Source organism: Callithrix jacchus, chromosome 11, assembly GCF_049354715.1.
Source record: "Callithrix jacchus isolate 240 chromosome 11, calJac240_pri, whole genome shotgun sequence".
Lineage (NCBI taxonomy): Eukaryota > Metazoa > Chordata > Mammalia > Primates > Cebidae > Callithrix > Callithrix jacchus.
The window spans coordinates 108,829,473-108,854,524 of NC_133512.1; the positions used below are offsets into that span (position 1 = coordinate 108,829,473).

The 25,052-nt window shown below is 39.4% G+C and overlaps 1 protein-coding gene across 6 annotated transcripts in view; it reads right to left on the reverse strand.

Moving 5' to 3' along the window:
- TRIM24 (tripartite motif containing 24) overlaps positions 1-25,052 on the reverse strand; it is a 123,184-nt gene that overhangs the window by 64,839 nt on the left and 33,293 nt on the right. For all 6 annotated transcript variants that reach the window (XR_013523768.1, XR_013523767.1, XM_035254649.3 and 3 more), the window contains exon 2: positions 4,235-4,353. Coding sequence is in view for 4 of the 6 variants with exons in the window: in XM_035254649.3 (XP_035110540.3) it covers positions 4,235-4,353 (119 nt within the window). In the remaining 2 variants the exon portion in view is untranslated. The remainder of the gene's footprint in view (positions 1-4,234; positions 4,354-25,052) is intronic.

The window sequence follows — 25,052 nt, forward strand, 5'->3', positions numbered from 1 at the left end:
CTCTCTCCCCTCACCACCCCCAATTAGTCACCTTCTGAAGAATGCTAAGAAATTAACTCACTGCTCTAAAAATTGGCAACTAGAGAGAAGGAATCAAAATTGAACTTACCTTTCCTGGATGAACTATAGTTCAGAGTAATCAAAAAATTGATGTCGGAAGCTTTTGCTTTCTATTCCAGTTAAGAAATAAAGAGGAATAATAAAATTAAAATGTCACTATTTTTCAAACCCCTAATGAAACATATGGGATCTCAGCAGTGGTCATCAATGGCCATTAACATCAGAAAAAAAGAAAGACAAACCCAGACACCATATGCCTCCTGATGTGGACATACCAATCAAAGTATTCTTACCCTTTTCCTCTAACGGAACCAGAACCTAAACAAGCCACTGTATTTTTATTCAAAATTTCACAAACTATAGAATCAGCATGTTATATGACTTTATGGAAATTATCAGCAAAATTCAGAATAAAGCTAACTCTATTGAACATGCAACCCAGTTTATGCAGCAAAAATGTTAAAAAGGAAGAAAAGAAAAGCAAGAGAAGCAAAGGGGTAACTTGAGATTAATTAAAAGATAGGTTTGAGACAAATCAACCAAATGTACTGTGTTAGATCCTTATAGAAACAAACCATTGTTAGATCCTTATAGAAACAAACCATTGTTTTAAAAAAACCCTATAATAATTAGAACCATTTGATTACTGCTTAGATATTTGGTAATATTAAAAGATCACTAAGCATTAAATTTTTTTTTTTTTTTTGGAGATAGGCTCTCACTCTGTCACCCAGGCTGGAGTGCAGTGGCATGATTACGGCTCCCTACAGCCTCCATCTCCTTGAGCACAGGTGATCCTCCAACCTCGCCTCCTAACTAGCTGGGACTACAGGTGCACACCACCAGCCTATATGCTTGCTTTTCTTTCTGGTTTATCCATCCATTCATTCATTCAGACACGGTTTCACCATGTTGCCCAGGCTGGTTCTTTTATTTTTTATATAGGAAACTGATATGGTGGTTATGTTTACAGAAAAAATATTTTATTGAAGTACATACCAAAATATTTGCAGATGAGGCTGGGCACGGTGGCTCATCCTCTAATCCCAGCACTTTGGGAGGCTAAGGTGGGTAGATCACCTGAAGTCAGGAGTTGGTGACCAGTTTGGGAAACATGGTGAAACTCTGTCTCTACTAAAAATACAAAAACTAGCCAGGTGTGGTAATGGGAGCCTGTAACCCCAGCTACTTAGGAGGCTGAGGCAAGAGAATCAATCACTTGAACCCAGGACGCAGAGGTTGCAGTGAGCCCAAGACCTCGCCATTGCACTCCAGCCTGGGCAACAAGAGCAAAACTCCCATCTCAAAAAAAAAAAAAAGTTAGAGATGAAATTATAATAATGGCTGGAATTAACATCAATGTAAACTAGTGGCTGGGGATGTAGTATCAGGGTATGCACAAAACAAGAGTTGATGACTACTGATCTAAGCGATGGGTCTTGGAAGTTTGTTATGTCAATTGTTTCTTTGGTAATGCTTGAACAACAAAGATAGAAGTTTTAAAACTTTTCAAAATCTCTAGCTATGAACTCTCTTCAAAGCTCCACTCTAGCCATGGATGACACCTCTAGTTTACAATCTCATAGGCAATGCAAACTCAGTCACATCCAAAACCGATTTATTACCTCTACCTACCTCCCACCCTCTTTATCATGGTCTCCGTGAAAGGCACCATCCAGGCAGTAAAACATCTCTCAGCTTCCACACCCAGTCAGGATTATCAAGTTCTCAGTGGGTGGTAACTTCCTTTCCTTATTGTTACCATGCTAATTCAGCTCTCACTACCTCTTGCTAAGTACTGCCTGCTTCCAATTCATCCTCCATATAACCTCTCCAGTCTCCATCCTCACCAAATGCCTCCAGCAGCACCCTATTCTCATACCACATTTCATACCCCAACCCATGCATGCCCAGTATCAACATATAGTATGTATATTGGACTCCATCTCTAGTTTAACTTCTTCCTACTATGTTTCTGTGACAGAAGCAGACTAAATAAACATAAATGTACTGACAACTAATTGATCATAAGGAGGTATAAAGCAGCCTCTTAAACTTGTCCTTTGGATTAGAATCCCTTTAACTCTCATGTCCTGTTATCATTTCATGTCATATAAATATTCTCTCTGGTTGACATTTATTTATGCTACTTTACATTTGAGGATTACTTACGCTACTGTAGTTTTGAGTTTTCTGGATTAAGCATGCACATGTACTACTATGAATCTAATGAATAGCATAGCTACAATCATATGTAAAGCAAAGTGATGGAAGGCAGAAACAAAATCATTTGTATTCAAAAGAGAACTTTCAGAGGACTTAAGAGCTCAACACTGTAGCCCACATAAATAATTATGTTTCTTTCTTTAAGGGTGGTTTCACAATTAAACAATTAGAAAGTTTATCTCCTGCAGCAAGCTGTTTTGGCCTTTGATAAGGTTCAAATCAGGAAGAATTGTGGATATTTTCCAAACTACAAAAAACATGTATTTTAGTCAGTAGTGGCTATGTTCATTCAAAGTGAACCTTAAATTCATGCAGTTCTCCCAACGAACAGAAAACTGAAAATTCAACAAAAAGTACAGAAATTAACCATGTGATTACTAAAGAGTCCTGATAAACATAGCTAATAATCACTTTTTCCTAACCAAATTTAGTTCTTTCCCAGATCTTCCATTCCAAATTAAGGGAACTGCCTAGAGGAATCGTCAATGAATCACGATCCAAAAGCAGACTAATACACTATACTTAGCACAAGCTGTAGAATTAATCTCAACATGGCTAATCCCCACTGGAGCACTATAGATTATGCATGATAGATCTGACATCTAGATATAAGAAGCCAACAGAAATGTTCTATATATGGGTTATAGAAGTCAGAAAGAAAAGAAAAACACATGGATGGGCGCGGTGGCTCACGCCTGTAATCCCAGCACTTTGGGAGGCCGAGGCAGGTGGATCACGAGGTCAAGAGATCGAGCCCATCCTGGTCAACATGGTGAAACCCCGTCTCTACTCAAAATACAAAAAATTAGCTGGGCATGGTGGTGCGCGCCTGTAATCCCAGCTACTCGGGAGGCTGAGGCAGGAGAATTGCCTGAACCCAGGAGGCGGAGGTTGCGGTGAGCCTAGATTGCGCCATTGCACTCCAGCTTGGGTAACGAGAGCGAAACTCCATCTCAAAAAAAAGAAAAGAAAAGAAAAACACCACTGGATCTCTAAATCCAGCACCTTGGACAATGCTACCAAATGAGGCATTAGTTAGCTGGGCATGGCAGCATGAGCCTGTAGTTCCAGTGACTCAGGAGGCTAAAGTGTGAGAATCACTGGAGCCCAGGAGCTGAAGACTGCAGTGAGCTATGACTACGTTACTGCACTTCAGACTGGGCAACAGAGTGAGACTCTGTCTCTCCAACAACAACAACAACAACAAACCCCAAAACACAAATGAAGCTTTCAAAGTAATACCATGTAGAAAAGAAGGCTTTCTTAAAAATGTAAAAACCTTACTGATCAAAGACATGGTGTCTTTCATATGTATCATTATAGAGCTTATCATTAAAATAGAAAAAAAGTGAGAGCTGAGCTTTAAATAAAAATCTAATTGTCAATACCTAGTAAAAGTTCAAAGAAATGAAATAATATCAAATATAAAACAATGGTTTCTCTGGAGGAGATTGGAATGTGGGTAATGCAATCAAGAGCTTCTGCACTGACACTGTTTTATTTCTTAAGGTGAATTATTCATTATTCTTTATATATCTTTTAAAATATTACATAATTTTATAGATTATCTAATGTTTTATTCCTTTTACTTTAGAGACCTCCAGCATTTTGTTACCCCATCAATAGTTGACAAAAGAGGCCAGGTGTGGTGGCTCACAACTGTAATCCCAGCACTTTGGGAGGCCAAGGCAGGTGGATCACTCGAGGTCAGGAGTTCAAGACCAGCCTGGCCAACATGGTGAAACCCCATCTCTAGTAAAAATACAAAAATTAGCTGGGTGTGGTGGCGTATGCCCGTAATCCCAGATACTCTCGAGGCTAAGATGAGAAAATCACTTAAACCCAGGAAGCAGAGGTCACACAGCTGCACTCCAGCCTGGGTGACAAAGCAAGACCCAATCTCAATTTTTAAAAAGTTGGCAAAAGGTTCAAGATGTAATACACTTACCTGATTTGACTTTTCTACTGTACTGCTGGGAACCTCAGTAGTGTCCTTCACAAAAAAGTTATCTATGATGTGTCTTTCTGCACATTCTTGGCTGCAAACTGGGCATCGAATGACTCCAACTGGGAAAGACAAAATTATGTCCTAAATTTTAATGCAAATATACTAAGTACTCAACCAATATATCTCATTCAAACTGTAACTGTTGTTTTTCAATGTCCATTCTTTTTAAATTCATACCTGCTGTCACTTAATAAAAGACAACTGTTTATGTAAATATACTAATTTTATCTATACATCACACATGAAATATTAAATGATGCATAACTTCTTCAAAATTTTAAATGAAATGCCTCCCTTCCCCAACATACCATGGGCTAAATGCTTTTACTATTTAGCAACCTCTCTAGCAGTGGTTTTCTAACAGAAACGTACAGACCACATGGGAGATTTTTAAAAGAACAAGGAGGTGGCCGGGTGCGGTGACTCATGCCTGTAATCCCAGCACTTTGGGAGGCTGAGGCGGGCAGATCGCAAGATCAGGAGTTCAAGACCAGCCTGGCTGGTGAAACCCCATCTCTACTAAAAATACAAAAGTTAGCCGGGCATGGTGGTGCGCACCTGTGATTCCAGCTACTCGGGAGGTTGAGGCAGGAGAATTGCTTGAACCAGGACCCGGGAAGCAGAGGTTGCAGTGAGCAGAGATCACACCAATGCACTCTAGCCTGGGCTACAGAGCTTCCTCAAAAAAAAAAAAAAGAAACAAAACAAGGAGCTAAGGTTTTCTCTAGACTTACAAAATTAGGATTTCTGGAAGCAGAAAAGAGACATGTTCCTTTTGTTTGAAATCTTCGCAGACATTATGAAATACCATTTCCTTTTAACAAATGCATTCCTTTGAACAAAAAAGAATAGTCTTTCATAGTGCTTGGTAAACAATAAAAAAAAATACCAAATGAGTTAAAACTCTAATATAAACTTGATGCTGTATAATTTATACTAAGGAAGACTGCAATAAGGTTCCCAGATATATTTGTTAATGAAATGCATAAGAACAAATACAAAGTAATCCAAAGGCCAATTTCATTTGTATATAGAAACAACAAATAAAAATTTAATTAAAAAAAGTTTTACAATAGCAACAAAAATATATTAAGTACTTAGAAATAAATTTCAAAAGACTGTGAAGGTCATCGTGCAGAAAAATATTCGGCTATATTTAAAAACATTAAAAAATATCTAAATCACGAAGAAAGCATGTCCATGATGGTAAAGATGACAATGCTCCCACAAACATGTCTATAGATGCAATGCAGCTCTAGTAACAATCCCAACAGAGATTTCAATAGAATTTTGACAAGCTGTGGGGACATGCCTACCAAATAACAAAACCTACTATAAAGCTATAACAATTAAAATGGTGTGATATTTGTAAGGCTTACATAAATGTATACTTTATATATATCAGATGTCTCACTAGAAATCAGTGGGAAAAGGGATGAACTTTTCATGTTGCTGAACAACTATTGGGGGGTGGGAAATGAAATTAGATCCCTACTTTATCTGATTCAAAAAAATTACTATTTTGAATAGATTAAAAACTATAAAACTTTCAAAGGCCGGGCGTGGTGGCTCATGCCTGTAATCTCAGCACTTTGGGGGGCCCAGACAGGCAGATTACAAGGTCAGGAGTTCGAGACCAATCTGATCAACATGGTAAAACCCCGTCTCTACGAAAAATACAAAAATTAGCTGGGTGTGGTGGTGCACAACTGTAATCCCAGCTACTCAGGAGGCTGAGGCAGGAGAATCGCTTGAACCCAGGAGGTGGAGGTTGCAGTGAGCAGAGACTGCACCACTGCATTACAGCCTGGACGACAGAGCAATATTCTTAAAAAAAAACTTTCACAAGAAAATGTGAGAGAATGTATTTGTGACCTTGGAGTACAAATTTATTGGAATCAATTTTTAAGCAAGAAAAAATAGCAAGAGCTATAAGGAAAATATTAATATATTCATCTTTGTTACAGAACTACAACTGGTGAAAATATTACCATGAACAAAGTGAGAAGACAAGCCCCAAGTTGGAAGAGCTATCTAAACACACGGTACTGGCAAAGAATTAATATTTGAAATCTGGAAAGATATTACAATACATTTCAGAAAGGGAAAGATGAAGTAAATCTAATTTTCATTATGCCTTCAGCTACATACAGCTAAGGACTTTAGACATTCTATATAAAACAAGACAACTGTGAAAGGTAGAGACTACCAATTCAGGACCCAAGAATACACATAGTGGTTAGTTTACTGGGTGTTCTTTTTGTCTCATATATTCCAAAATGGGTGCTCATAAAGCCAGTAACACAGAAACACCAAGAGGGGTAAACAAAGAAAACCCACAAAGGCTTGCTCTCTCTGCCCAAAGAAACAGCAAAGGGGCAGAAAGATTTTAGAAAATAAGGGTTCTACTTCCACCAAACATTACAGGAAAAAAATGCCCCTCTTTTCACCAGCAAAGGCCCAGTAGAAGGCCTAGCTGAAACTAGGTGTCCCAACTACCCACTGTTCAGTGGTGTCAGAGAAGCCAGGGCCTCATTCCCCAAAGTGTCAATAGACAATACATAAGAAGCAGTGAATAGGCATTCATGTCCTTCCCGGTCAGGGAGGTAGTCAATAAAGACCTGATAGGAACCTAAACTTGTACCCGCATTCACCAGTAAGGAGGAAGCTCTCTCCTCCTGGTGTCAATGGAGGTAGAAAATTCTAAGTGTAGAAGTCAATGAAATTGACAGCTTAAAAATAGAGAAAAGTCAATGAAATAAAAAGCTGGTTATTTGAAAAGGTCATAAAATTAACAAACCTCCCTGCAAGACTGACAAAGAAAAAGAAGACACAACTTGCCAAAATGAGGATTGAAAAGGGGGACACCATTTTTTCATTTCATGATACCACCAACCGTGCAGAGATTAAAAAGAATAAGAGATACTTAAGAACATGCACGCACTAACTTGACAACTTGAGTGTGAAATCAAATTGATGGGAGCTGACCAATTCCTTAAAAAGCAGAAAACTACCGACTTACCCAGTATTAAAAGGATAATCTGAATAGCCCTATAACTATATGGAAATCAAATGGTTCTAAGCAAAATGAAATAGGCGTAAACCTAACAAAACATGCAGAAGTTTTGTATACTGAAAACTATAAAATGCTGATGAAAGAAATCATAGAAGTTCTAAATAACCAAAGAAATGTGGATTAGGATACTCAGTGTAGGATTATTTTAATATTTATGTAGAAATGCGAATGCAGTGTAACAGCTAAATCACTATTGTAAAAGAAGAATACAGTGGAGGAATCACGCTACTCAATTTACAGACTTATTAAATAAGCTTTATTTATACGATAAGCTTATTATATAAGCTACAGAAATCACAGACACCTAGTTGAATAAAACAGAATAGAGAACCTGAAAGACCCATAAGTAGAGTCAACTGATTGACAGAAACACAATAGCATATTTATGCTAATAAACACAAAATGCTGGTAAGATAAACTGAAGAAGACTTAAATTCCTAGAGAGATATAATGTGTTCATAGACTCAAGATAGTAAAGATGTCAATTCTCTACAAACTGACCTATAGGCTAATGTGTTCCTATCAAAATCCCAGCAAGATTTTTTTTTACAGATAGAGACCAGATTATGGCTGGGCACGGTGGATGATGCCTGTAATCCCAGCACTTTGGGAAGCCAAGGCAGGTGGATCACCAGAGGTCAGGAGTTTGGAGACCAGCCTGGCCAACATGGCGAAACCCCATCTCTACTAAAAATACAAAAATTAGCTGGGCGTGGTGGCAGACACCTATAATTCCAGCTACTAGGGAGGCTGAGGCAGGAAAATTGCCTGAACCTAGGTGGCTCATGCAATTGCACTCCAGCCTGAGCAACAATAGCAAAACTCTGTCTCAAAAAAGATTATTCAAAGATTTTACATGGCAAGGCAAAGGAACTAGAATGGCTAAATCAATTTTGAAAAAGAACTGAGAAGAATCTCTATGCACAATTTTATAATTTCTAGAGATAAAGTCACGGAGACAGTGGTAACGGGTGAAGAACTGTCACACAGATGAGGGGGGCGGGGAACAGAACCCAGAAATACACAAGTAAGCCAAACAGATTTTTGTTTAAGGTATGGAAGCAATTCAATGGAATAAAAACAGACTTTTCAACAAATTGTGCTGGAACAACTAGATATCCAGATACACAAAGGCAAAAAAAAAAAAAAGTAATCTTAACCTAAACTTTGTATTTTACATAAAAAGTAATTCAAAATGAAGTGGGAAATTTTAATGTAAAACATAAAACTATAAAACTTTTACAAGAACACATTAGGAGAATATCTTAAGGACTTAGGACTCAGTGAGGAATTCTTAGACATGATACCAAAAGCAATCCATAAAAGAAAGATCTCGATGAATCTGACTTCACAAATTTTAAAATTTTTGCTCTGGAGAAAGACTGTGAAAGGATGAAAAGTCTGGGAGAAAAATATTTGCAAACCACACATCTGACAAAGGATTCATAACTATAATACACAAAGAATTCTCAAAATGCAACAGCAAAAAACAATTGAAAATGGGCAACAGACATAAAGAGTTATTTCATAGATGAAGACATATGCACATTCAAAGTAAGGAATATAAAATGGTACAGCCACTCTGGGACAGTTTGAGAGTTTCCTTAAAAATCAAACGTGTTTGTCATATGACTTGGCAATCTCACTTCTAGGCATCCCAGTGAAATAAACTTAAGTCCATACAAAAAATTAAACATCTGTGGCAGCTTTATTCATAAGAGCCAAGAAGAGCCAAAATCTTCTCAAATACATTAATCATTGGCCAGGCACAGTGGCTTATACCTGTAATCCTGGAGTTTTGGGAGGCCAAAGTAGGAGGACTGCTTAAGCCCGAGTACAAGGCCACCCTGGGGCGACACAGTGAAACCCCCATCTCTACAAAATTTTTTTAAAAGCTTAGCAAGCTGCAGTAGCATGCACCTGTAGTTCCAACTAACACAGATGCTGAGGTGGGACAATCATCCGAGCCCAGGGCATCCGAGGCTGTAGTGAGATGTGATTGCACCACTGCACTCCAGCCTGGGAGACAGAGCGAGATCCTGCCTTGAAAAGAAAAAAGGTTAAATACACTTGGTATATATCCATATCACAGAATACTAGTTAGCAATAAAAAGGAACCATTGACACATACAACAAACTGGGTGGATCTTAAGGGCATCATTCTGAGTGGAAAAAAAGCCGATTTCAAAAGGTCACTATGAATGATTTCATTTATGTATCATTCTCAAGATGACAAGATTATAGAGACAGAAAACAGATTGTTTCTCTGAAACCAGGGGTTGAGGATGAGGGTGGGTGTGACTATAAAGGGGCAGCATGAAGAAGAACTTTTTTTTTTTTGAGACACGGTCTCGCTCTATCATCCAGGCTAGAATGCAGTAACGTGATCTTAGCTCACTGCTGTCTCCAACTCTTGGGTTCAAAGTACTGGGAATACAGGCACGCACCAACACACCTAGCTGATTTTTTTTTTTTTTTTTTTTTTTTTTTTTTTAGAAATGGGGTCTTGCTATGTTGGCCAGGTTGGTCACAAACTCCTGGCCTCAAATGACCCTCCTGCCTCAGCCTCCCAAGTTCTGGGATTACAGGTATAACCCACCATGCCCTGCCAGGAGAACTTTTTGTAGTAATGTTCTGTATCTTCACTGTGATGGTAGTTATACAAATCTACACATGTGATTAAGTAGCATAGAACTATACACACTGATGAACCAATGTCAGTTTCCTGGTTCTGATATTGTACTACAGTAATGTAAACCATAATCATTGGTACAACTGGATCCATGGGACTTCTCTGCAACTTCCCATTGAATGTATAATTATTTTAAGATACAAAGTTAATGTTCTGTGAGTTATCAGGAGAGGGGGAAAAAAAAAAGAAAAAGAGAAAAGGGGAAAAAAGATTTTCAGCTGGGCGCAGTGGCTCATGCCTGTAATCCCAGCACTCTGACAGGGCAAGGTGGACGATCACCTGAGATCAGGAGTTCGAGATCAGCCTGAGCAACATGGTAAAAACTTTGTCTCTACTAAAAATACAAAAATTACCGGGCGCGGTGGCTCACGCCTGTAATCCCAGCTCTTTGGGAGGCCGAGGCGGGTGGATCACAAGATCAAGAGATCGAGACCATCTTGTTCAACATGGTGAAACCCCATCTCTACTAAAAATACAAAAAATTAGCTGGGCATGGTGGTGCGTGCCTGTAATCCCAGCTGCTCGGGAGGCTGAGGCAGGAGAATTGCCTGAACCCAGGAAGCAGAGGTTGCGGTGAGCCGAGATCATTCCATTGCACTCCAGCCTGGGTAACAAGAGTGAAACTCCATCTCACAAAAAAAAAAAAAAATACAGAAATTAGCCAGGCATGATGGAGGGCACCTGCAATCCCAGCCACTCAGGAAGCTGAGTCAGGAGAATCGCTTGAACCTGAGAGGCGAAGGTGGAGGCTGCAGTGAGCCGACTTTGCGCCACTGCACTCCAGCCTGGGTGTGTGTGTGTATGTGTGTGTGTGTGTGTGACCAAGGTCACACATTAGTGACGCTGAGATCTGAACCTATAACCAACCCCAGACTCCATGTACTGTGTACTGCTGTACTCTACAAAAAGTGTCTTAGAAAACTACAGGTTAATACATCCCATCATGTCTGACAGGAATGAATTCTATTGGTGTATAATTATGAATTTGACCTAAAGGAATTTAAATCTGAATAAATGCTAACCTAATAGTACTTTCTTACCTGTAAAATTTGTGTAATTTCTATTCCTCCAAATCTGAGCACATTGTAGCTTCTTTACACAAATCAGTAGAAAACAGCATCTAGGCTATATATCCTTATAGAAAATGTGTAGAACTAAAAAATAATTCTCTAAGAAGGATAGACATTTTTACTTTAATCATATATCACTATGTGCTTAATGGCCACGGATATCCATTTCCTTTGGTTAGGCAGTATTTTAAAATGGTGCATAACCTCCTTGTTTGTTTCCAAATATCACCTTTGATGAAGTCTACACAGAACATGCACCTTCCTACAAACCTGATCCCCCATATCCTATTCTAGTTCTTTTCTTTCTGGCATTTACCATCCTTCTATTTCATTTATTTATGTTCACTGCTTGTCTCAAACAGAAGGTAAACTCCATGAGGTCAGGGATAATATCTCTTTAGTACTTGGCACATACAGTGCTCAAGAGATATCTATTGAATGAATAAAGGAAAAACCCTTTTATTTTTTATTTTTTTAGAGGCAATTTCTCACTCTGTCACTCAGGCTGGAGTATAGTGGAATAATCATGACTCACTGCAGCCGTGAAATCCTGGGCTCAAGGGATCCTCTTACCTCAACCTACTGAGTATGGCTGGGACTACAGGCACATGCCACCAAGTCCAGCTAATTAAAAAAAAAAAAAAATATATATATATATATATATATATATATATATATATAATTTGTAATTTTGGAGACAATGTTTCACTATGTTGCCCAGGCTGGTTTCAAACTCTGGGCCTTAAGTGATCCTCCCACCATGGCCTCCCAAATGGATGGGATTATAGGCATGAGCCAACATGACCAGCCACCTACCCTGTGATCCACAATTCCTTGAACATTAGAAACAAAATATTATGGCATATTCAAATAATGAAATAGTACACAGCAAAGAAATGAATGCATTAAACTATACATATCAATGTGACTGAATCCTCCAAAATGTTAAATAAATGTAAATTTCAGAATACAGACTATATTCCATTAAAGTTCAAAAATGGTAAAATCCAAATGAAATATTGTATAAGAAAGTGCACATAGCTGATAAAACTATAAAGAAGGGCCAGGCACAGTGGCTCACACCTGTAATCCCAACACTTTGGGAGGCTTAGGTGGGTGAATCATGAGGTCAGCAGATCAGGATCATCCTGGCTAACATGGTGAAACCCCCTCTCTACTAAAAATACAAAAAAAAAAAAAAAAAATAGCCAGGCGTGATGGTGGGTGCCTGTAGTCCCAGCTACCCGGGAGGCTGAGGTAGGAGAATCACTTGAACCCGGGAGGTAGAGGTTGCAGTGAGCGGAGATCGCGCCACTGCACTCCAGCTGGGAGACAAAGCAAAACTCCATCTCCAAACAAACAAACAGAGAACTATAAAGAAAAGCTAGGGAATGATTAACACAAAATTCTGACAGTGGCTATGCCGAGAAAGGAGAAAAGAGGAAGCAGCTCCTCTCCAATACTATTAATACCTTCAAAACCTATTTTTCCCGAACCAGTTTCTAATGCCTAAGAGGAGGTGGACATGGGTGGTACAAATGAGGCCTCAGGCCCAGTCTAAGACCCACTGGCTACCTTCTAGGGTTAGAATAGAGCCTGAGGTCTAGTAATTCTCAAAACCTAATTCTAGTGCTTTAAATGTTACCCCTATTTTACAGATGAGAAAACTGAGTGCTATGACTGGTCCATGGTCTCACAACCACTAATGCCATGTCATGTGCACACTCTACATAGTAAGTATTTAAATGGAGATACAGCATGGACTTTAAAGCTGTACAAGACCTAGATTAGCCCTTCTCACTGACTGCTCTGTAACTCCTAAACAATCTTTCTGAGCCTCTGTTTTGTCTTCTGTGAAACCGTAATACATGGTAATCATGATGATGGTTATCCTATTGAGAACTTGCTGTGTTCTAGTTATTGTGCTCAATATTCCACTTCCATTAGAACAACTCTGAGGCACTACTGTTGTAAGGATTACATCAGTAAATGTACAGAATAGGTCTAACCTAAGATGGTACCTGGTTAACCTAGGCAGTAAGCCCTGTACTATCCAACTAAAATCAGATGACAATAGCTGGCTCTTGCTAAATCAGGTAGATGAGGACCAGCACAATCTCATCTACATTGATTCTCTCCAAGTATGATCGCTAAGGCTACAAATAAATTCTGAGTCATGGATGTACCTCTACCTAATAAGGAACAATTGAGACCAAATGTTAGTAAATCTCAAATTTACATCTCTACCAGAACTTCATTCCTAAGCCTCAGGTGTATCTTTTTTCAGTAACAGAAAAACAAAGCACTACGTATTACACAGTAAACACAATCACGAGCTGCATAACATTTTTTGTATTTGTTTTTTTTTTCTTTTGAGATAAAGTCTCACTCTGTCACCCAGGCTGGAGTACAGGTGGCGTGATCTTGGCTCACTGCAACCACTGCTTCCCCAGGTTCAAGCGATTCTCCTGCCTCAGCCTCCCAAATAGCTGGGACTATAGGCACATGCCACCAAGCCTGGCTAATGTTTTGAATTATTAGCGGAGACGGGGTTTCACCATGTTAGCCAGGATGCTCTCAATCTCCTGACTTCGTGATCTGCCCACCTCACCTTCCCAAAGTGCTAGGATTACAGGTGTGAGCCACTGAAGCTGGCCATTGCATAACAGTTTTTAACTAACAATGGATCGCATTTGTGTCAGTGCTACCATAAAATTATAATGGAGCTGAAGGCAGGGCATGAAGTTCTCCTGCTTCAGCCTCCTGAGTAGCTGGGAGGCTGAAGCAGGAGAACTGCTTGAACCCAGGAGGTGGCAACTGCAATGAGCCAAGATCACGCCACCGTACTCCAGCATGGACAACAGAGACTGTCTCAAAAAAAAAAAAAAAAAAAAAAAAAAAAAAATTATAATGGAGCTGAAAAATTCCTATCACCTAGTGAAAGCTGTGGTAATATAGATAATACTGAGGTGCAATGTATTACTCGTGTTTAGGGTGATAGTGGTATAAACAAGCATACTGAGCTGTCAGTCATATAAAAGTATAGAGTAATGTTCTAGGCCACCTTCAAATGCACTCATCACTCACTACCTGACTCACCCAGAGCAACTTCCAGTCCTGCAACCACCACTCATGATAAGTGCTCTCTATACAGGTGTACCCTTTTTTTAAAAGAATTTTTTATACTGTATTTTTCTAGGTTTTAGATATATTTAGATATACACATACCACTGTGTTACAGATGACTAGTACAGGATTCAGTACAGTAACATGCTGTACACATTTGTACCCTAGGAGCAACAGGCTGTACATATTCACTTGATGTATAGTAGGCTATACTGCAAAGGCTTGTGTAAGTACACCCTATGACATTTAGACTGCAAAATTGCCTAATGACACTAAGAGATCAATGGACAATGGTATCTCAATGTCCGGATGAAGGAAGTGACTCTTTTGACACACTATCCCAGCAAGAGTAGAATACCAAGGAAACATAAATCAATTTTCCTTTTTTTTTTTTTAAGATGGAGTTTCACTATGTCAGTCAGGCTGGTCTTGAACTCCGACCTCAGTTGATCCGCCCGCCTTGGCCTCCAAAGTGTTTGGATTACAGGCGTGAGCCACCACGCCCGGCCCAACTCTCCTTTTTATAAGAAAAAATATGAAATCACAAAGGCAGACAGAGAGTCAACTTCAAAGAGAAATATTAAAACAAATGAGCCAGTATAGTTTCTATAAATTGCTTCGCTTTGACAATACAAACAGATAAGAATATGTGCAGAAAACAAGCTGAACAATGAAACTACCTGTTTATTAATTAAGTTGGAGCAACTAACACTTCCAGTGTCATATTTTTTGCATTTTAAAGAGCTGTTTAGGTTTAATGCTCATTACCCATCTAAATCTAATTGACTGTGTTTGCTGAAATCATGAAACATGTCTAGATAACTGCAGTCAAAAAACATGACTGACAGGGGCAGGTGTGGTGGTTCATGCCTGTAGTCCCAGCACTTTGGGAGGCCAAGGCAGGTGAATTGCTTCAGTTCAGGAGTTTGAGACTAGCCTGGGCAACATGGCAAAACCCTGTCTCTACAAAAAATTTAAAGTAGTCAGGTGTGGTGGCATGAACCTGTAGTCTCAGCTACTCAGTAGGCTTGAGGTGGAAGAACCACCTAAGCCTGGGAGGTTGAGGCATCAGTGAGACAAGATTGCACCACTGCACTCTCCAGCCTGGGCAATAGGTGAGACCCTGCCTCAAAAAAACAAAAACATGACTGACACGATAGCCCATAAATTATACACTTACAAAAGTAAGCGAACTTAAAATGAACCTACTAGATTCTGATTTTATTCTTTTTTTTTTTTTTTTGAGACAGTCTTGTTCTGTCACCGAGGCTAGAGTGCAATAGCATAATCTTGGCTCAGTACAGTCTCAACCTCCCGGGCTCATGCAATCCTCCCGCCTCAGCTACAGACATACACCACCATGCCTGCATAATTTTATTTTTTTGTGAACAGACAGGGTCTCACTATATTGCCCAGGCTTGTCTCAAAGGATCCTCCTGCCTCAGCTTCCTAAAGTGCTGGGATTACAGGCATAAGCCATGGTGCCTGGCCTTATTCCCAGCTCCCCACCGGCTTTTTTTTTTAAGCCAGGGTCTCACTCTGGTTGCCCAGGCTGGAGTACGGTGGCATGATCTTGGCTCATTGCAGCCTCAACCTCTCAGCATCAGGTGATTCTCCTACCTCAGCCTCCTGTGTAGCTGGGACTACAGGCCTGTGCCACCATACACACTTAATTTTTTGCATTTTAGTCAGGATTTCACTATGTTGTTCAGGATAGTCTCAAATTCCTGGACTCAAGCAATCCACCTGTCTCAGCCTCCCAGACTGCTGGAATTACAGGCATAACCCACCACACCTGGCCTCTTATTCCTTTTTTCTACAAATGAAATGTTTCAAGCTTTTGGGTTTTGAGATGTGAATATGATTTGTTATCTCCTTTCTGTGAAGTTTTAGTTTCTAAACCTAAGCATAATGCAGGGCTTATGTTTCGACATTGTGGGCTAGGAATGGCTAGCACTTCTTTGATTGCCTAGCTCCACAAGAGACGTATGTGTACTTAAAGTCTCTTATTACACACTGTAGATCACAACACAAGTGAGTAATGACAGGGTCATGAGATGGATCACCACTAGCAAAGCAACTTTATTCCAACATCCACAGCAGACAAGGAAGAGGATATATATAATGCAAAATAGTGTCGTCCGTGGTCCTGTTAATACCACTAATGATACTGAACCTCACATACATAAATAACAACAACAAAAAAGAATAAGTACTATCTACAAGAAATCTACTTCAAATATATAGCGGTTAAGGGAAGAAAAAAAAAAAAACCAGGATGCTAACAGATACACATTCAAACAATAAGCATATGTTATGTACAGGGCAGTTCTCCAGGTAGCCTTGAATCAAGCCAGTTCCCTGCCCCGCCCCACATCTTTGTTTAACTGTATAACATGCTGAGAATGAAGCATCCTGAGACAAAGAGGAGCTGGTTGGAAGAGCCTCAGTTTCTGTTCCTGTCATTTCCTCCACCCTCAAACAGGATGTCCTTCAATGCTTTAGACCGATGAATCACGGTACCCCTGGGACATAAAACCTTCTTTCCTGGGCCCTCAGCTATGGGCCACAGACAAGAGACCACCCACTCTGAGCAGCTTTCCCAAGCCTTGAGGGACTGATTTGCAATGAATGCTAGGCTTCTCCTCTCCCTTGCTGCCTATCTGTGGGTAATAAAACTGGGCTTCACGTAACTTGTTGTGGTTATAAATGTTTTGACTCACTGGACTCAGGCAAGTAGTAAAAATGCTGCCCAAGATATAGTGGGCTAAAATGGTAACCCATACACAGTGAACATCCTTCATAATATGAGCAAACAAACAAACAAAAAGACAAATCTACATTACATTTGTTTATTTCAACTCTGCCCATTCAGAAATCAATAGAGCAGGAGACAGAAAAATCAGTAAGCATGAAGAAGACCTGAACAAAAGAATCAAACCTGATCCAAATGACACTGAAAAAACGATGTGAGCAGGCCAGGTGTAGTGGCTTAAGCCTGTAATCCCAGCACTTTGGGAGTCTGAGGCAGGTGGATCACCTGAGGTCAGGAGTTGAAGACCAGCCTGGCCAACATGGTGAAACCCCATCTCTACTAAAAATACAAATTAGCCAGGCATGGTGGCACATGCTTGTAATCCCAGCTACTTAGAAGGCTGAGGCAGGAGAAGCGCTTTAACTCAGGAAGCAGAGGTTGCACCACAAGATTGCACACCACTGCATTCCAGCCTGAACAAAACTCCATCTCAAAAAAGAAAAAATGATAGAGAAAGCACATTCTTTAAGTATGCATGGATATTCACCAAGATAGAACATATACAGGAAAACAAAATGTGTATAAATTTATAACTAAACCCATACAAGGGGCCGGGCACAGAGACCAAGCCTGTAACCCCAGCACTTTGGGAAGTCGAGGTGGTAGGACTGCTTGAGCTCAAGAGTTCAAGACCAGCCTGTTCAACATCGTGAAGCCCCAACTGTACTAAAAATTAAAAAATCAACCTGTTGTGATGGTGGGCACCTGTAATCCCAGCTACTCAGGAGGCTGAGGCAGGAGGATCCCTTGAATCTGGGAGGGACAGGTTGCAGTGAGCCAAGATTGCACCACTACACTCCAGCCTGGGTGACAGAGTAAGACTCTGTCTCAAAAAATTAAAAAATAGTATTAAAAAAACAAAATTTAGACTGGCATGGTGGCATGTGACTGTGGTCCCAGTTACTCAAGTTAGTTTAATGACAGGATCAAGAGGCTGAGGTGGGAAGGTGTCTTGAGCCCGGGAGGTGGAGGTTGCAGTGAGCTGAGATTGCACCACTACAAGCTGGCCTGGGTGACAGTGTAAGACGCTGTCTCAAAAAATAAATAAGTGAAAATAAAAATTTAAAAAACTACATAAGGCCAGACACAGTGGCTCAAGCCTATAGTCCCAGCACTTTGGAAGGCTGAGGCAGGCAGATCATTTGACCTCAGAAGTTCAAGAACCAGCCTGGACAGCCTGACCTATGTGGTGAAACCCAGTCTCTACTTAATACAAAATATTAGCTGGGCGTGGTGGTGGGTGCCTGTAATCCCAGCTACTCGGGAGGCTGAGGCAGAAGAATCGCTTGAACCTGGGAGGTGGAAGTTGCAGTGAGCAGAGATTGCACCACTGCACTCCAGCCTGGGCGATAGTGCAAGACTCCATCTCAAAAAAAAAAAAAAAAAAAAAAAATTGAATTTGTAACTGAAAACCTTCTCATGGGCCAGGTTTGGTAGCTCATACCTGTAATACCAGCATTTTGGTAGGCCGAGGTGGGAGGATGAGCCCAAGATTTCAAGATCACCCTGGGGAACATGGCAAAACCCCTTTTCTACAAAAAATCCAAAGCAAACACCAAACAGAAACCTTTCCCACAAAGGAAGTCTAGATCCAAAGGGTTCCACTGGTGAATTCTATTTAACATTTAAAGAAGATTAATACCATCCCTAAACAAACTGTTTCAGAAAATAGATAATCCCAACCTTATTTTCTGAGGCCAATATTACCCTGATTCTAAAATCAGCCATTACAAGGCAAGAAATTATAGACCAATCTCTTTCATGAACAAAAATTAACAAAAAATCATTAACATCAGGAAATCAAACACAAAAATACATAAAAATATATATACATCATAATTAAGTAGAGTTTATTCCAGAAATACAAGGTTGGTTGAGCATTCAAATAATTCACTATGTTAACAAAATAAGGGAGAAAAGCCATATTTGATCATCTTAGTATATCTGGAAAAAAAAAATCTGAAAATTTTGATGGGCAGAGTGCCTCATGTCTGTAATCCAATGCTTTGCGAGGCTGAGGTAGGAAGATGACTAGAGGTCAGGAGTTCAAGACCAGCCTGGGCAACACAGCATGATCTCATTTCTACTAAAAGAAAATACAATTAAAAAAGAAAAAGGAACCAGGCTCAGTGGCTCACGTCTGTAATCCCAGCACTTTGGGAGGTGAAGGTGGGTGGATCACCTGAGGTCAGGAGTTCGAGACCAGCCTGAAAGGGTGAAACCCCATCTCTACTAAAAATACAAATTTAGCCGGGCATGGTGGCACATGCCTGTAATCCCAGATACTCAGGAGGATGAGACAGCAGAATCACTTGAACCCAGGAGGCAGAGGTTGCAGTGAGGCTAGATCACACAGAGGCTAGATCACGACATTGCACTCCATGCAGCCTGGACAACAAGAGCGAAACTCCGTCTCAAAAAAAGAAAAAGGAAAAAAAAAATCTGAAAGGTTCACCTATCCATAACAAATTTTCAGCAACCTAAGAACAGATGGAAACTTCCTCAACCTGATAAAGAAAATCTCTGAAAAACCTATAGCTGATATGTATTTAATGATGAAACACAGAATGCTTTCTGCTGTGACTGGGAAGAAGGCAAGGATGTCCATTCTTACCACTTCTATTTAGAACTCTTTTAGCGAGTGCAAAAGGGCACAATAAAGAAAATAAATCCAGATTGGAAAGGAAGAAGTAAAATTATATTCACAGGTGATGTGATTGTAGAAACTGACACATTGATCCTAAAATTTAATGAAAATGCAAAAGACAGAGAATTGCAATAACAATTGAAAAAATACCAAATTTGGAGGACTTATGCTATCTGATTTCAAGATACTATGGGCAGAGCTACTGTAATCAAATAGGGTGGTATTCGAGAGGAGAGAAATATATATAAACAATGGAAAAGAACAGAGCCCAGAAATAGACATATACATAGATTGTATAACAATTATTTAATCAGAGTCTCAAAAGGATGGACTGAGAGAAAATAAAATGGGCAAGAATTTTGTTGAAATGAAGTAACAGATTCTATTAAGTTTCCCAAGTCCAGTGACTCCCAAGTAGAATAAAAAGAAACTAACATCCAAATATATCACACTAGACTGGACATGGTGGCTCATGTCTGTAATCCCAACATTTTGGGAGGATGAAGCAAGAGGATTACTTGAGGCCAGGAGTTTGAGACCAGCCTGGAAAACAGAGTAAGACTCCATCCCTATTTTTTTTTAAATGAAGAAAATAAATATACCATCCTAAAACTGCAGAAATCAAAGACAAAGAGAAGTCTTAAATACAAAGAAAAAAGGATGAATTATCATGAAAAAAGACAAAAGTAGGGCTGTTGTCCTACTTCTCGTCAGCTAAAACGTTCCAAAGACAGTAGTAGGCTGTCTTCCAAGTGCAAAAAATTGCCTAAACAGAATCCTAAATCCAGAAGTACTGTTAAAGATTAAGATGTATTAGTTGAAACAGACTGTCAGAATCAATAATAAAATGCCAATATATGCTGCTGCGTTGCCAGTTTGATACATTTTGTAGGTTCACTACTTTTAGAGTTTACTTTTTGTTTTGATATAAAATTATTTTTGAATATGTAAAACATTTACGTGGGTTCAAAAGTCAAAAACTGTATTACAAAGTATAGCAGGCTGGGTGCAGTGGCTCACGCCCGTAATACCAACACTTCGGGAGACCGAGGCAGGTGTATCACGGGTCAGGAGATCGAGATCATCCTAGCTAACATGGTGAAACCCTGTCTCTACTAAAAACACAAAAAATTAGCTGGGTGTGGTGGTAGGTGCCCATAGTCCCAGCTACTTGGGAGGCTGAGGCAGGAGAATTGCTTGAACCAGGGAGGCAGAGGTTGCAGTGAGCCAAGATCGTGCCACTGCACTCCAGCCTGGGCAACAGAGCAAGACTCCATCTAAAAAAAAAAAAGTATAGCAAATCTCTCTTCCATCTTTTTTCTTTATAGTCAAAAGAGTGTGAGTCTTTTTATGATACTTTCACTGTATTTATCAAATAATATAAATTATAACATAATTGGATTTCTCACAGGACACTATTATTCATTTTATTTTTAATTTCATTATTATACTTTAAGTTCTGAGATACACGTGCAGAACATGCAGGTTTGTTACCTAAGTATACATGTGCCATGGTGGTTTGCTGAACCCATCAACCAGTCATCTACATTAGTTATTTCTCCTAATGCTATCCCTCCCCTAGCCCCACCGTCTCTTCCACCTATATCACTCAATTCCATTTGCCCTACTTGACCTGCCCTATAAATAATCATTTTTATTAAGCCGTGTTTTCTAGTATCCATCCAGTATCTTTTTCCTTTTTCTTTTCCTAGAAGTTTTTTCCAAAAAACACTGTACTGCAGCTTGTTTTTGTTTTCTACTTAACAATACATCCTGGTGATCACTCCTTAACAGTGACCACAGATCTACCTGCATTCGTTTTTCCCCCCACATTGTATGTATCTCAACCAGTCCTTTTTTACAACTTATTTCCCATCTTTTGTTATTACAGTGATGACTCAATGAATAACTCTGTCTACATATCACTTTACTAGTGGCAGATGTACCCTTAAAATAGATTCTTAGAAGTGGGTTTGTGGGTCAAAGGATAAAAGGATCTGCAATTTTGTTAGAAACCTCCAAATGCACTCTCGTTGGAAATGTGTAACAATATCCAGTTTCTCAAAGTCTCAAATAGAGTATTTTAACAAACATTTGGATTTTTGCCTGATAGCTGATATACTCTGTATCGTGAGGTTTAACATCTTTCTTTTTGTTGTTGTTTCATTTTATTTTCCTTTTTAAAATACAGATGGGGTCTTGCTATATTGCCCAGGTTAGTTTTCAACCCTTGCCATCAAGTGTTCCTCCTCCCAAAGTGCTAGGATCACAGGTATGAGCCACCACTCATATTAATCATAGAAGTAATTCCAGATTAAGAGAAACATGGCCAGGTATGGTGGTTCATGCCTGTAATCCTAACATTTTGGGAGGCCAAAGTGGGAGGGTCACTTGAGGCCAGGTGTTCAAGACCAGCCTGGGCAACATAGGGAGATCCTGTCTCTATTTTAAAAATAATAACAATAATAAACAGATATAAAGGGCATTTCCGGGAAAGGGGGAAAAAATGGAAGATGGACTTATATTAGACTATTGGGAAATAATACATATTTTAGACAGCTGTGATAAAATTATTGGTATTATCAAGGTGACTATCTTTGGTAAGAGAGTGGTGCGTATGAACCAGCTACCATGACTCCTTCCATAGTCCTGCTGCAACACAGGGACAGCATTCCTAGAGTGGCTCACTGTTGCTATAGTGAACAGTAAGGACTTTGTGCTCTAAAATTCTGGGGTGTGATTTAATTGGTATGGCAGTTCCCTGAGGATCAGCAGAGATGGTTGGCTATATCTGATCCCCTTAGGTTTATGGTGGCTTCTCTGGTGACATCTATCAGAACATTTAAAAGGAACACACACTAGTTTTTAAGAATCTAGACATTTAAAAATATCTGAGAGGCTGAAAGTAGATACAGAGTTAATGGGACAGAAACTTCAATAACCCACATAATAACGAACACAGACTTTGCCAAAATCATTTGGAAAAGTCACTATACAAATAGACAACTTTAGACCTCAATAAACAACAAAATAAATCCGAGTAGAAGGACAATATGTTTTTGAGTTACCACCACATTGTAATACACAAATTGACTGGCTGGCTGACAGAAAAAAAATAATTTGACAGTAAACTATCCCTGGGACAGCCCAGACAGTCAAACTACTAGTCAAGGATGTTAAGTCAACTGTCTCAAATATGCTCAGTGAAATAAAAGAAACTATGCACAAAGAGTTAAAGGACATCAGAAGAGTGTATGAACAAACCGGGAATGTCAGTAAAGAGACATACATTATAGAAAAGAACCAAAAAGAAGCTGAAAAGCCCAAGAGCTAAAACCAAAGAAATCATACAGCAGTGCAAGGGCAGATTTGAGCAGACAGAACAATCAGCAAACATGAAGATAGAACAATTGAAATTATCCAGTCTGAAGATTAGAATGAAAAAATAAAAAAAGAACAGAACCTAAGGCACCTGTGGAACACCATCGAACAAGTCCTAGAAGAGAAAGAGGCAAAAAAAAAAAAAAAGTGGAATTATTAATACCTAAAAAGTTCCCAAATTTGATGAAGAACATGAATCCATACATGTAAGACGCTCAATAAGCTCCAAGCAGGATAAACTCAGTAATTTTCCAACTTCTAAGGGGTGGCTTATTTTTGCTTATTGATGGTTAGTACAGTCCATTTGCGATTTTCCCCAGAGCACCAGCCTTTCCCGTCATCAAGCACTCCCCTAGCTCCACAATCTGAAAGTTGATTCTGGTCATTTTTTCCAGTTTACTGGTTGTTTCAATGTAAGAATTAACCTGTAGAGATTCCTACTCTGCTACTTTTTAGGATGCCCTCTTAACCAAAATCAAAACTACAGTATATCAAAGGACATTATCAAGAGGGTAAAAAGACAACACACAGAAAGGGAGAAAATATTTGCAAATCTTGTCTCTTATAAAGCACCTTAGTATCCAGAATACATACTTTTACAACTTAACAAAAATTCAAAAATAGGTAAAGAACTTCAATAGACATTTCTACTCTTTTTGTTTGAGACAGGGTTTCATCCTGTTGCCCAGGCTGGAGGGCAGGGGTACAATCAATCACCTCTCACTTTAGCCCCCACCTCCTGGGCTCAAGAGTTCCTCCTGCCTCAGCCTCCTGAGTAGCTGGGACTACAGGCATGTATCACCATGCCTGCCTAAATTTTTTTAAATTTTATTTCTGTGGAGACAGAGTCTCCCTGTGTTGGTCTCAAACTCCTGGGCTCAAGTGATCCTCCCACCTCAAATTCCCAAAGAATTGAGATTATAGGTGTGTCTATCCAACATTTCTCCAAAGAAGATTAAAAAAAAAAAAAAAAAACCAACAAGCACATTAAATGATTTTCAACATCATTTGGGAAATGCAAATCAAAACCGCAATGAGATTATAACTTCACACCCACTAGCAATGGCTTTCATCCAAAAAATTAAATAAATAAAAGGAAAAATAAATATTGTCCAGGATGTGGTGTAATTAGAACTCTTGTACATTGCTGATGGAATGCAAAATGGCAGAGCTGCTGTGGTAAACAGTTTGGTAGTTCACCAAAAAGCTAACAGCCATTCTACACCTATACACCCCAAAATAACTGAAAACAGGGACAAACGGACACTTGTACACCAACGTTCATAGCAGTATTATTCATAATAGCTAAAGAGTGGGCAACATAAATATTCATTAAAAGATCAATGTATAAATAAAATGTGCTGTACCCTTACAATGGAGTATTATTTACCCATAAGAAGTGAAGTCTGATATATGCTACTGTGGGATACAGTAAATTGCGCTTCAAAGAACCAATGTCGGTATGTTCAGCTTCCCTATTCTTAGTTCACCATTTTAAAGTTTAATTTCCTTGTTCTTTACTTACGTCTCCTTGCCCCTGGTTTCAGTAAACAACCCCCTCCTAACCTCTATCACCTGCTTTGTCCTTAGTCATCCTTTGTCACCTGCTCTGTAACCATCCTTCCCACCAAAACTACTCACCCAGCCTCTCTGGATCATAACGTACCTGGCTCTTTAAAATAGTCTATCAGAATTAACTAAGACTGTGGTGTCCAACCCTAGCCAATAGGGGAAAGATACAGCAGTAGGGACTAACTACATCAGGTACAGGACCTTCTTCCCCTCCCTTGTCCAGTATGCTCTTGCCATTGCTCCATCCACCAGACACACTCTTCTATAGAAATAAATTTGCCTTGCTGAGAAAATTTATGTTTGAGTGCTATTTGTTTTGCAGCACTGAAAACTTGTTTCCAACACTAAGCTATGGATAAAACTTGAAAATATTATGCTA